This window comes from Colobus angolensis, unplaced genomic scaffold (assembly GCF_000951035.1).
Source record: "Colobus angolensis palliatus isolate OR3802 unplaced genomic scaffold, Cang.pa_1.0 Scaffold92, whole genome shotgun sequence".
Taxonomy (NCBI): domain Eukaryota; kingdom Metazoa; phylum Chordata; class Mammalia; order Primates; family Cercopithecidae; genus Colobus; species Colobus angolensis.
In genome coordinates this window covers 8,610,679-8,624,383 of record NW_012123154.1, presented here as the reverse complement: position 1 = coordinate 8,624,383, position 13,705 = coordinate 8,610,679, and the positions used below count along the sequence as shown (strand labels likewise).

The 13,705-nt window shown below is 40.9% G+C and overlaps 1 protein-coding gene across 1 annotated transcript in view; it reads right to left on the bottom strand.

Annotated features, from left to right (window-relative positions):
- The window catches only part of CA8 (carbonic anhydrase VIII), a 94,281-nt gene that overhangs the window by 17,970 nt on the left and 62,606 nt on the right, over nt 1–13,705 (bottom strand). The window contains exon 8 of the mRNA XM_011931949.1: nt 1,726–1,895. Coding sequence (XP_011787339.1) covers nt 1,761–1,895 — 135 coding nt within the window. The 3' untranslated portion in view covers nt 1,726–1,760. The remainder of the gene's footprint in view (nt 1–1,725; nt 1,896–13,705) is intronic.

The window sequence follows — 13,705 nt, the reverse complement described above, 5'->3', positions numbered from 1 at the left end:
GGCTGTGACCTGGAGTCTCCAGCTCCACCCTTCCTATGTCCTTCAGCCTGCTGCAACAGAATCCCTCCTTGACGTGCCACTCGAACGCCAGTGTGGCAGAACTCTTTAACCTCTGCCCATGTCGTGGTGAAGAAAAAGGGGTCTGCCAGTCAAGCTACCTGGATCTGCTTTGGCTCCACTGCTTAATAACTGTATTACTTTGGGCCGTAGCCTAACTTCTCTGTGTCTTGGCTAACTTGCCTGTAAAGCCTCCCACAAGATTTTATACACACTTAATTAAGTAACTCTATTAGATCCATCAGAGCATTATATGAACATATACAATGTCTACGTCCAATACTTCCCTATTTCAACCCAGACTTGTTTTCTGTTCTCTACTCTGGAAATTCTAATGACCTTCACGACCAGAGTCCACCATTGCAGTTGGTGGTTGACAGGCATCTCTCACTCACTGTGCTGCAACTCTGCTCTTCATCTTCAACCAAACAGGGCCTCCCCGCAGCTTTCCCACTGCCACTCAGTGACACTCCATCCAGGGTTTCCAAAGTGTAAAACCCCAGAAGTTATCTTTGACACTTCCATCTCCTTCCACCCCTCATCCAATTCATCACGAGCTAGAACCTGTAATTTCTATTTCACATACATCAACTTCTCTCCACCTCCACTGTTTCTATTCTAGTGTCCAAGCCTCCGCGTCTGTCACCTCGGCTACCTGGCAGACTTCTTTGTTTTTTTGTTTTGTTTTATCTTGTTTGAGACATGGTCTCACTCTGTCACACAGGCTGGAGTGCAGTGGTGCGATCTCAGCTGACTGCAGCCTCCACCTGCCAGGCTCAAGTGATCCTCTCACCTCAGCCTCCTGAGTAGCTGGGACTACAGGTATATGCTACCACACCCAGCCAATTTTTAAATTGTTTATAGAGATGAGATTTCGCTGCTTCCCTAGGTTTCATTCCAATAGATGCTTTCCCCTTGGGAAGCTGTGGTTTGCCAGTGATGTACAATGACCTATACACTCTTAGTTAATTTACAAGGTAAAGAAATAATCCAATATATAGTCTTTTTTTGTATTTTATCTCTTACACGTTTGTGATATTTTATTTTGTTAGTTCCTTAAAAGTAAGGAATACATACATTGAATTCAGTATATTAAAATACATAATGTTTCAACCAACAGTGTACCATATTCAGATAATTAATAACTGCTTCTCAATTTATCAAATAAAAAGCACTTTCATAGAAGAAGTATTTCAGTGCATGCCAGATATGCTCCCTACCCTAAGAAACAAGAGGATCAATTGTGCAGGAGACAAGTAGGATCCACACTGAGGCTCACATGTTCTCCAAGCCCCCTCCTGTGTGCTCCTTGGTCACTGGGACATGACTCGTGCTGCTTCAAGGGGACAACATGGTAAGTTATTAAAGAGGTATGCATGTCACCTTTTCTGGGCCTCAGGGTGTCTTTCCTTATGAAACCCACCAAAATTTGGAATTAAAGGCTACTCTGATAGGAAAATATAATCATAGTTTTTCTTCAATACTGCATAAGATTAAAATAACTTCTTGACCTGTAATTAACAGAGCTCAAGAATGTGTCATAAATTTTATCAAGATGAAGTACATATGCTTTTATTACTAAATTACCAGGATCACCGTAAGTGTACCTTTGGCATGCTAGGTTTAAGTAGCTGTGCACCTCATTTTCCTTACTTAATCTGGACATACCCTCATGAAGATAGACTTGTTCCTATCCTCTTTGGCTACTGAAATGCAGCTCTAATGACTCTGTCACTAAGAGGCTGAGTGGGCCGAAAGTTGTCTCCCAAAATCCCATCACAGCCTTCTACAAGTTCTGCCCCCTTAACATGCGTCCTCAGCCTTCGAAATTCTTCTATCTGAAAATAAAAGCAGAAGAAAATAGATTAATCAATTATCAGACATGAACAAGATTGGAGTTTCATAAATGGCGTGCATAGCATATGCATACATTACAACAATTATTAAAGAGAAAATTAAAATTAAGCTTCCAAAAGAAAAAAAACAGACTTAATTCTTCCAGACCTAAGACATTAGACAGGACCCTTTCAAGAGATGACAACAGAAGTAGACATATCAAGGTCTCTGAACAACTCAAATAGACACAGAAATCTGCTCCATTTGTTAATGTAAAAATGATACAGGCTGGGCGCAGTGGCTCACACCTGTAATCCCATCACTTTGGGTGGCTGAGGTGGGCGGGTCACGAAGTCAAGAGTTCAAGACCAGCCTGACCAACATGGTGAAACTCTGTCTCTACTAAAAATACAAAAATTAGCCGGGCAAGGTGGTGCGCGCCTGTAATCCCAGCTACTCAGAAGGTTGAGGGAGGAGAATCACTTTGACCCATGAGGGAGAGGTTGCAGTAAGCCGAGAACACCCCATTGCACTCCAGCCTGAGCAACAGAGCCAGACGCCATCTCAAAAAAACAATGATACATACCTCTCCCAAAAAAGTTTTATGCCTATCCATAGCATAATAAGAAAGAGTGAACAAATGAATGTGCTCTTAAATGCTTTCCAAGTACATTTTAATTAATGAATTATTATGTTACTATATGTAAACACTGATTAGATCTTAGATTTATCAGATGGATTCAAGGTTTCCTTTCTTCAAAAGACTTTTGCCACTTTTCTAGCCCTCTGGAGAGCATAGGTCCAAGAAATGATTTTCTAAAAGCCTGAGCCCAACTTCCTGTCTTCACAATATTGATTTTCAAGTTCATTTCCCTTTCTTGGGTGGGCTCTCCAGGTCCCATGGCTTCCCCACTGTAAGTGAAGAGGTTCTCAGAGTCCTCAGGGACCTTGCCCATCAGCTGCCCTACAGTTTCTCTAAGAACCCAGAGCCTGCCAGACATGACTCTCTGGGAAATATTAACGTTTAAGCAACAAGCAAAAGTGATGAGCATTGCCCAGGCTTATTTCCATTTATCTATTTCACTACGGGGTTCACTGTTAATTCACTTAAGTGCCAGATAGTCACGACACATTCTTCATTCCGTATACAGAAGGGGAAATTTGGGCTGGAACAGTTTTGAAAATTACCAGATTAGCTAGTGGGTAAGTCTGATGATTCCAAGTCTACCTGCTCTTTTCTCAGCTCCACAGCCATCTCTTTAGGAATTCTAGTCAATTCAGTATAATCTATCTCCTTCATACACCCCAAGGTATTGAGCATATGTGATCTGGGAAGCATCAATACACCAAAAGTTCACCATCTGTGTATCAAGGGATTATATCTACGAAGATCCTTAACATTACATAGCTATAGAATGCTGCCATTCACGAAGAGAAATGAAACGCAAGAGAGCAACTAATTCGGGGGTTTCAACAAAACTCAAGAGACACCTAGAGACTTTAGGGGGCCCACGAAAGCCCTGGATGATATGCAAATTGTTACATGTGCATTTTCCTCAGGAGAGGCTCCCTGACTCCAAGAGTTGAATCACACAACATTTTAACTCAATAACTCATACACAGAGTTGTAGAAAAAATTAAATGGCTAGTTCGATTAGAATCCAGGTCAGAAATCCAGCTTCTTTTCTGCGGGTTTTTGTTCTTTTCTTTTCTCTGTACTTACATGCACTTCGAATGTCTTATTTTTCCATGTCACTGAATGTATGACTGATTTCCCTTAATGAGACTAAGTCTGACCCAACCGGGATTGTCCTGTTTAGTTTTTTATTATACCTATATGTTGTATTTACATAGAGGAGCCAGTCAGATAAGCAATCAGCTGTTTAATCTACTTGATGGTTTTTCGCTAGATCTTCTTCAGGTATTAGAATGAAAATATGAGTAGCATCTATTGCTTGTTGCATCTGAAAAACTTCTAGAGACGAAGCTGCATGATAATCCCTTAATATTTGCTTTCACCTTGAAGTTTTCCCTAAGTAGAGAGTGAAAAGGAACCTGGTCTGTGAGAGAATCTTATGCTTTTTCAAAAAGAAGAATATGACAGTGAGGGCAGTGAACTCTGCACCCAAAGGCCAATTCTTGTACTGTTCTGTCACCTAAGACCCAAATGATCAAGCCTCAGTTTCCACACGTGTATAACAGAGATAATAACAGTATTCACAAGGATAGCCTACAAAATAGGAAAGAACATTCATGAAAATCAATCAGCATAGTTCCAAGCACATAGGAAGTGTCCGACAAATACTAGCACTTCTATTGCACAACTTCTTTTGAAGTGAAACCTTTAGCATTTTGAGATAAATATTTAGCTATAGTTTTATATGCAGAAAGTATTTATAATAAACCAATCATTAACTGAGGAAATTTAAAGTCGTCTCTCCTAGCACTCACTTTCCATGTAATCATACTTAATACCTGCAACCTGAACCTATGAAGCATGCACAGGTCACTGAGGAGCAATGTGGGCTAGGAACTTTACTGCCTCAACATATGAAAGATTCCATTTTTTATTGACTTTGAAGATTATTTTAAAGCTGGGTTAATTTTATATTTATGTATTCTGAACTGGAGAAAAATCTTTCAAGCCCCAGGCCTCACCCTGAAGCACATTCTGTGAAAACAACTTCTTCCACAAGAGATGATCTGAATCAACAGCCAGCCAGTCTCAAATCACTGTACTCTCAGAGAAAACTATTTCACAAGAAATGTTTTTCTCTGATCACAGCAACACTCTGAAGACTTCAAACATCAACAGAGATGGAGGGGAAAATGTGTCTTACTGAAATGCCGATTTTTCTAAAGCAACCACCCCCAAAACCCTTTAGTCACTTCAAATGGTTTCAAGTGCATACTGAATCAGCCACACTGAAATGAGAGATTGTGATAAATGAACAGAATAATAGAATAATATTTCGGGATAGAAATCTTTAATGAAACTCAAATGTCAGGGCCTTCCAGAGACCATTAGCATCACATATATCTGAATGTATGACTGCATGTATTTTTAATGCTACTCTACTTAAACATGGTATTTGTTTTTAACCAATTTAAGAGAAAATTGAATGTAGGGCACCAACATTGAACATTTCATGGAGAAGTCTCCATCTTCTGAAGGTATTAGATTCAACAGCCACTGTTCTTTGAACTACATATGCACTCCAATTGGTCTAAGACTTTTATTCCAATCTTCACTGCCTCACAAACCAAATTATCCACTAAAAGTTCAGCTTTAAAATTGCTTCTTTATTAATGGATTCAAAGAGCTAATTTCCAGGGTTTGCGGTTTAGTGCTAGTTAACTCTCAGGAATTACTAAGTTCTAATAGATTTACTTTGACTTGCATTTCATGTGTCATCATGTTAAAAGAGAAATACAACACGCAGAAGTCAGTATGTTCTATCCATTAACCCATCTATGGACATTCATGTGGTTTCCCTGTCTTGGCTGTCATGAACACGGGAGTGCAGATATCTCTTCAAGATACTGACTTCAATTCCTTTCAATATGTATCCACAAGTGGAAATCAGCCAGACATGGAAACACAAGTATTGTATGAACTCACTTATATGTGGAATCTAAAATGATCAAACTCTTAGAAGCAGAGAGAAGAATGGCAGCTGCCATTGGCCAATGGCAGCTGGCAGGAAGCAGAAATGGGGATATAATAGTTACAGGGTACAAAGTCTCAGTTATGCAAGATAAATAAGTCCTCAAGGTCTCCTATACAGCACAGTGCTTATAGTTAACAATATTGAATTGTATACTTCAAACTGCTAAGATGGTAGATCTTATGTTAAGTGTTCTGACCCAGCAAAATATTGTAACAACAAAGGACATGGGAGGAAACTTTGGGAGGTGACAGATATTTTACGACCTTGATAAAATGGTTCTTTATCAAAGTTAGTGCTCTCATTTTCTTTTATTATCAATAACAATACAAGAGTCAGAATAACATAATTCCACATGGTACTAATCAAATTAAAAAATCAAAAGCAAACTGTACTTAAACAGTCCATATATGTATGCAAAGACAGATATAGACAAACAGAGAGAGAGAACTCTCCACCTTTCACATACTGCAGCCTTGTTTTTGCCTCGTTTCTCTTCTACCCCATTATAAAATGTTCCATCTAAAATCAATGCTCCCTCTTCCTTACCAACCTTTCATTCATAAACCATCTCTCACTCTGTCACGAGTCCTTAATCGATCTTTTCAATTTTTTTGAGTAAGGGAATAGGAAGAACATTCACTCCCTGGTAACACCAACGTCAACCATCCTGATGCCATCCCCAGCCTAAAGGAGCCCCAGCCTCGACCACTGTCGAAAGAGTTTCTGAGCCACGCAGATTTAAACATACTCAAGAATTAAAGATTAGAGAGCTCACAACCACAGGGAAAGTGCTGCCTATCACTTAAGACACTGAGAAAATACATATAGAAATATCTACAAGCAATTAAAAATGACACATTTGAAGAAAGTGTCTCCCCAGAGAGAAGATCCTTGATTTGCACTGTCCAGGATGGCAGCCACCTGGCCCACATGGCCACCAAGCACTTGAAATGTGGTTTGTCCAATCTGAGATGTGCTAGAAGTGCAGAATACACACTGCAAGCCAAAGACTCAGTATGAAAATAAGAATGGGAGAAATCTCATCAATGACTTCTTACCTTGACTACATACTAAAATGATAGTATTTTGCAAGTATTGGGTTACATACACTATTTGAATTAATTTCTTAATTTCACCTGTTTCTTTTGACTTTTTTTTTTTTTTTACCATGGCTACTAGAAAGTTTAACATGTAGCTCACATCATGTTCCCACTGGGCTGGCCTAGCGCTGCCCTTCACACTAACCTTCAGGATCTCAGCCTTCTCCAGTTAGAGCGCTCATCTCAGTTACATTTAGAGACAAATGCAGGTATATATGAAACAGTGGTTCCCAAAATATCCTCCCAGAATAAAAGTGTAAGTTGTCAGCAACTACCCCAGACCTACTGAATCCGCAACATAGGGGTGGAACCCAGCAAGGTGTGCTTTAACAAGCCTTCCAGGAGATCTGACACATGCTCAAGTCTGAGAACCATGGATGTCTTCATCTGTTTTGTGCTGCTATAACAGGATACCTGAGACTGGATAATACATAAAGAACAGAAATGTATTTTCTCAAGTTCTGGAGGCTGGAAGCCCAAGATCAAGACATTCGGTATTTGGTGAAGGCATTCTTGATACGTCCTCATGTAGCAGAAGGCAGAAGGAGAAGCGAGCCAACAAGAAAATGCTGTGTGAAGCCTCTTTCTTAAGGGTCTTAATCCATTAACAAGGGAAGGGCCCTCATGGCCTAAACACCTCTTAAAGGTCCTACCTCTTAATACATCACATTGGTAGCACCTGAATTTTGGAGGGGACACATTGAAACCACAGCCATGGGCATAGAAGAAAATCTACAACAAATGTTCCCAATCATTGAAAACCTACAACAAATGTCCCCAATCATTTGAAATTATTTTCAAACATAACCATGCTGTGGCCCTATGGCAACCTGGACTTTAGGGAAACAGCCCCTTTGATTCCATAGGGAGCATGAAGACCCCTGAGAAAGGCTTGCTGCTTCGTGAACGGGGTCAGACTTCCTTGATTGTCCAGGGCCAGATGTGTTTCTAGATCCCACAGGCTGAGCACATGCCAGGTACTAACTCGGGCTGTCAGGATGTAAAGAGTCCTACTTTCCAACCCATAGGAAACATGGAATGCAGAAGGAATGAAGAGGAGGAAAGACTGAAGAAAAGAACGTTTAAAGCAGTTTTCAATATTCTAGAAGACATGTCATGTATCCACAGGGTGAAAAAACAATAAACACATTCATATTCCTTCATTTCACTGGTGTTACTTTAAGTTGAAAGAAAAAGGAAAAAACAAAGACATTTAATACTAAAATGTAGATAAGCTAAGAAATAGATAAGTAGGGAGGGAATGCAGAAAAAGGAGGAAGGAAAGGGCAGGAAAAGGACAGTAAAACTTAGTTATCAACCCATTTCTGTATGTGTACATACATATTTGCACAGATGCCACTATACCATAATGCCCTGTTTTATCAGTTCTAAGATTAATATGTATTCACATTTTAATGACTCTGTGAAATCAGAATATGTCTTAAAATTTCTGTTGTTAGATTTGGTAATGTTTTGGTATTTGTATTCTGTTCTTGGAATCTCATTTCCAAACACGGCAATCCAGCTGGAAAAAAATTTTTTTTTTTTACTTTGGCTTCCGAATGCTTAGACCATCGTTTATATTAAAGTTATTTAATGGTTAAAATGCCCATAATCAATGAGTGGATAAAGAAACTGTGGTGTGTGTGTGCGTGTGTGTGTGTATATATATGTGTGTGTGTATATATGTGTGTTATATATATGTATATATGTGTATACACACACACGCACACACACTGAGTCCCCACTTTGGGGACCCCAGGGGAAAGGGTGGGAAGGGGGTGAGGGATAAAAGACTACAAATTGGGTTCAGTGTATACTGCCAGGGTGATCAGTGCACCAAAATCTCACAAATCACCACTAAAGGACTTACTCCTGTAACCAAATACCACCTGTTCCCTAAAAACCTATGGAAATAAAAAAATTTTAATAAAGTTTTTTAATGGTTAGAGATAGAGATCGTTTTTAAAAAAGAAATATATACTCATTCAGATCCATCCAATTGTTTTTTTCTCCCTACATAAGGCATGCTAACCAGCAATAATACGAAAAATTCAACTAAGAAAGGGCTTCCAGACCCATATTCTAGAATTCCAATTAATAGTACTCAGGACAATGTATGATGGGCTTAACAGCCCACACTACACTTCAGCTGAAGTCTACACCTCCCTGAATCATAGCTACTATGCATTTAATAGGAAACCATTATGATTTATAACTTCTTCAATGTTGTTAGTGCCGATACTATTATCCTATGGCAAGTGATGCATGTCAAGATACCAATTCTTTGCATAATAATATTCAGCAGCTTAATTACATACATAAACCTTATGATATAGAAGAAAACATTGTTCTTTAATTTAATGCAAATTTTTAAATTTCTCAATATAATCAGCTATGTGGAAACTCCACCTGCCATTCATTGTTCCTTTTGCTATTTTACATGTCAAGCATCTCTCTCCTCCTCTTCTCAATTTTTGAGGCTTCTCAATTTTTCTTGGTCTAACTCCTAGAATCACATCCTCTTCCTTTGATTCCTCTCACTTTTGCTGCCTTCTTTGGACCTTTTCCATTTTTGCTCTGCTTCCTGTGAAATTCTATGAGCAGCACCAAGTAAAACATTCAGACTGATTTATATTCCCCTAAGATTATAACTTTTTTCTAAATCACTCTAAACAGCATTGTAATATACATAAATGTGTGTCTGTGTGTGTCTACATTTTAACTCTGTTGCCCTCTGAACAGATGCTGTGATGGAGTTCTGTGCTAATAGCACCTAAATCTTCTCCTTGAGAAGTACAACTAATTGAAAAGTCATCTATTTTCAAGGGCAGTCAAGATTATGTCTTCCAATATGCATTCATTCAGCTTCGGCTCCCCTGTGGTAAGAGATAGTTTATCTCCCAATAATCAGGGAGCATGACTTTAGTAGGTTAGGGTTAGACTTTGTCACTGGCCTATTTCAAGGAAAAATACAAAGCTAGGTTCCCTTTGAAGCCAGAGAGCCTAAGGCACAATGGTCTGTCTCTGGATTTTAGCATAACACACTGGCCAGTATAGTAGTAAAATATTGTATCTTATCTACAGGATCAGTTAACATTCTCAATATAGTTCAGCATTGATATTGTGAATGCTGGCAAGGGAATCCTTAAAGGAATTCTAGGTGGAAATGGGAATATTGGGCACTCAACAAGGCCCAATAAACCTTTCAATAAATTAAGATTTGTTGTGATTATAAAGAACATTTTTATTTTTTTTTTTTTGAGATGGAGTTTCGTTCTTGCTGCCCAGGCTGGAGTGGAGTGGTGCAACCTCGGCTCACTGCAATCTCCACCTCCTGGGTTCAAGTGATTCTCCTGCCTCAGCCTCCCAAGTAGCTGGAACTACAGGCACCTGCCACCACACCTGGCTAATTTTTGTATCTTTAGTAGAGACAGGGTTTCACCATGTTGGCCAGGCTGGTCTCAAACTCCTGACCTCAGGTGATCCGTCCACCTCAGCCTCCCGAAGTGCTTGGATTACAGGCGTGAACCACCGCATCTGGCCGAGAAAAAAAAAGTTTCACTAAAAGATCTGATCTACTTTTAGGAAATTATCCTCGATAAAGTAATGCTGAACAAATGTGACTATAGACACTCAGCTCATCTACTTTGTTCTCTAGTCTATAATCTCTCCTTGTGGCTAAATCCAGTTAACACTTTTTAGTCCTTAACTGAATGTGTGTACAGAATCTGCCACTCATGATCTCTCTACTCCTTCTTGAAACTTGCCTCTCCCATGGCTTCTCTAACCATCACATGAGTCTCCTGACTTTTTCCACTTCTCCAGCCATTCCCTGGGGACACTCTTACAGTGCACGCCCCTGGTAACACATCCCTTGTTCTCTGAATCACTTCTTTTCTCTCCCTGAATGATCTCCTCTTCTACACTAACAGCTTCACCCACCATACCCCTTTCTTGGATGTTTAAAGGCATCTCAAACTGTCAATATGCAACCATAAACTTGGCATCTTCTCCATAAAGGCTGCTCTTCCTCCTTGATTCCCTGTCATGGTAGAAAGCAACACCTTACACTTGCCAGTCAACCAAGCCAAATCCAGGGGAGGTGCAGTGACAAGGGGGTCTTTCCTTCCCAAAATCCTTCCTATGTCATCAGCTACCAGGTTCTGCTTCTGCTTCTTTATTATTTCTAAAGTTACTCCCTTCCCTCCATCTCATTGCCCCGTGACCTACATCTTCATAGTGCAGCTACAGAGTACGCTTCTCGAATTCAAACTTGGTCGTATCTCTCTCCTCCTTACAACATTTCCGTGATTCTTTGCCACCTTCAGGAGAAAAACCAATCTCCATGGCACAGCCCTGAGGCTCGCTGAGGAAGTCTCCTGCTCCCCTCTCCAACCCCCTCATGTCATAGGCTCTCCACACTTACCACAAGCTTTCCCCAAATGCACCCTGTTCTCTGGCCTCCCTGCCAGACACAAGCATACATACACTTTTCCCGTTGGCAATTCTCACAAATACTCAGGCAACACCTCTTGACCTGGTTTGGGGAAGGCCTTCTAGATAACTAACTCTCATCCAGGCACCTTTCCTATGTGCTACCTCAAGACTATGTCCATACCATCCCACAGCGCTGGACACAGCAAATGACTGGGTTTTTGTTTGTTTGTTTGCTTGTTTTTTAATGTACACCTATGTATCAGCTGGCGTTTCCTCCCAGATAGTGAATTCTTTGAGAGTGTCTTACTGGCTTTCCCCTTGTCAGTACTGATTACAGTAACTGGCACATAGCAAATGTCAAATAACTGCCAAATAAATGAAGGAATGAATGCATGCATTCCTTCAGACTCCACATCAGCCTCAAAGGAGCAATTTTGCATGCTAAAAACTGCCTATGAGAAAGATAAAGAAAAAGAAGCTAGGACTATGCAATCATTACCTTACCATATCAATACACTACTTGTATTAACAGGGTCAATGACAAGTAAAAGCAAATGAATGCATTCCAGTATCATAAAACAAGCTGCATGTTAAGCCTTGGGGCTTTGAAATTTGGGCATCTAAGATTTTGGGCTATCTGCAACAACAACAAAGAAATGCGTATGTATCCTCGAGTCAAATTGTAGGAAAAGTAAATGCAGAGGCAAGTTTGATGTTTTACATGTGCCATTCATAGAACAACAGTGACTGTATGACCCATGGCCCCTGCTCGGGTTGCAGTCCCTGAGTCTGACCTGGATAGGGCAGCCGGCAGTGAGCATGGCCCTCACACACCTGCTAACCCTAGACCGCTTCTCTGCTTCAGAAATACAAAGTCAGCAAGAGAAGGGACCTGGAGCAACCAGATGGCAAACGGAAAAGAGTGAATTGCACAGGGTCCTCCCAGTTTAGAAGAGTCTTAGGAAGGATACCCCAGGAAGTATCAGCCTCAGGAAAGTACCTCAGGACCTCAGGGGACTATCTCCTCCCATCCTCACTACTTGACTCTCTTCTGTTCATATTCTTTTCTTGGGTATCTCATTTGTTTTGTTATTCTGTCTTTTTTTTTTTTTTTTTTTTGAGAAGGAGTCTTGCTCCATTGCCCAGCCTGGAGTGCAGTGGCACAATCTTGGCTCACTGCAACCTCCACCTCCCGGGTTCAAGCAATTCTCCTGCCTCAGCCTCCTGAGTAGCTTGGATTATAGGCACCCACCACCACACCCGGCTAATTTTTGTATTTTTAGTAGAGATGAGGTTTCACCATCTTGGCCAGGCTGGTCTCGAACTCCTGACCTCATGATCTGCCCGCCTGAGCCTCCCAAAGTGCTGGGATTACAGGCGTGAGCCACCGCGCCCGGCCCCATTCTGCTCTTTTTTTGATGCTAAGGATTCCTAAATCTGCACGTTAGGCCTCAGCCTCTGAAGTTCTTGTTATGTATTTTCAACTGCCTGAGAGAAACAAAACTCCTCCAACTGGCGATACAGAGCATAACACAGAAAAGGCAGAAACCTCCTCTAACACTGCTGTGGGCTTCCTGACAAGGCCTCATGCAGAAAGAAGGTCTCAAACGAACTGCAGTGTTGAAGAGGGCACACCAAAAGGGGCAGTAGTTAAGCACCGAGCACTGACATCACACATGACTGGCTGGATCCCCAAATCTACCCGTACTACCTGTGTCAATCAGGCAAAGGTTTCTTAATCTCCACAGGCCTCAATCACCTTATCTGAAACCTGGGAATGATAACGGCAGTCACCACATCAAGGAATCAACTGTTCTATTCACAGATTATTTTCAATATGCCTACAAAACCTCCAGTGTTTCCTTAATCTTAACTTAAAAAAACAAAACAAAACAAAAAATACTTGACTATTCTCTAAACGTTGTCCCTAAATCCCTCCTTGCCTTTCCCATAAAACTTCTGGAAAGATGGTCTATATATGGTCCATATTTATGCTTGGTCCCTCTACATTCAGCTCAACATTCCACAGAAACATCTCCTTTGGGTTAACAATGGCCTAACTGGAGGTTATAGCTCCTGTTCATGCATCTTGTTTGCAATGATGAGGCAAATCAGAAAAGAAAAGAAGGCTTTCATCATGGTGGGGCCTCAAGGCAAACTGATGGGCTAAGGTGTTTCCTTACCTAGAGGAACCAGAAACAGCACAGTGGAAGGGATGGAGGAGGAATCGTATTGGAGAAGGGAAGCCAAAACTCAGCAACAAAGGAGGATACTAAAACCAGAATCAAGCAGTGAGCATGCCTGGCCAGGGAAAGAGTTACGTATCAAAGGACAAGAACAAGTTGAGATCCAGAATGGAAGCCAGATGGAAGCCAGAAGTTCAGAACTCCAAGAACCTGGGCCAATTTTTTTTTTTTTTTTTCTTTTTTTTGAGACGCAGTCTTGCTCTGTCGCACAGGCTGGAGTGCAGTGAGCAGTCTCGGCTCACTGCAAGCTCCACCTCCCGGGTTCACGCCATTCTCCTGCCTCAGCCTCCCAAGTAGCTAGGACTACAGGCGCCTGCCACCACACCCGGCTAATTTTTTGTATTTTTAGTAGAGA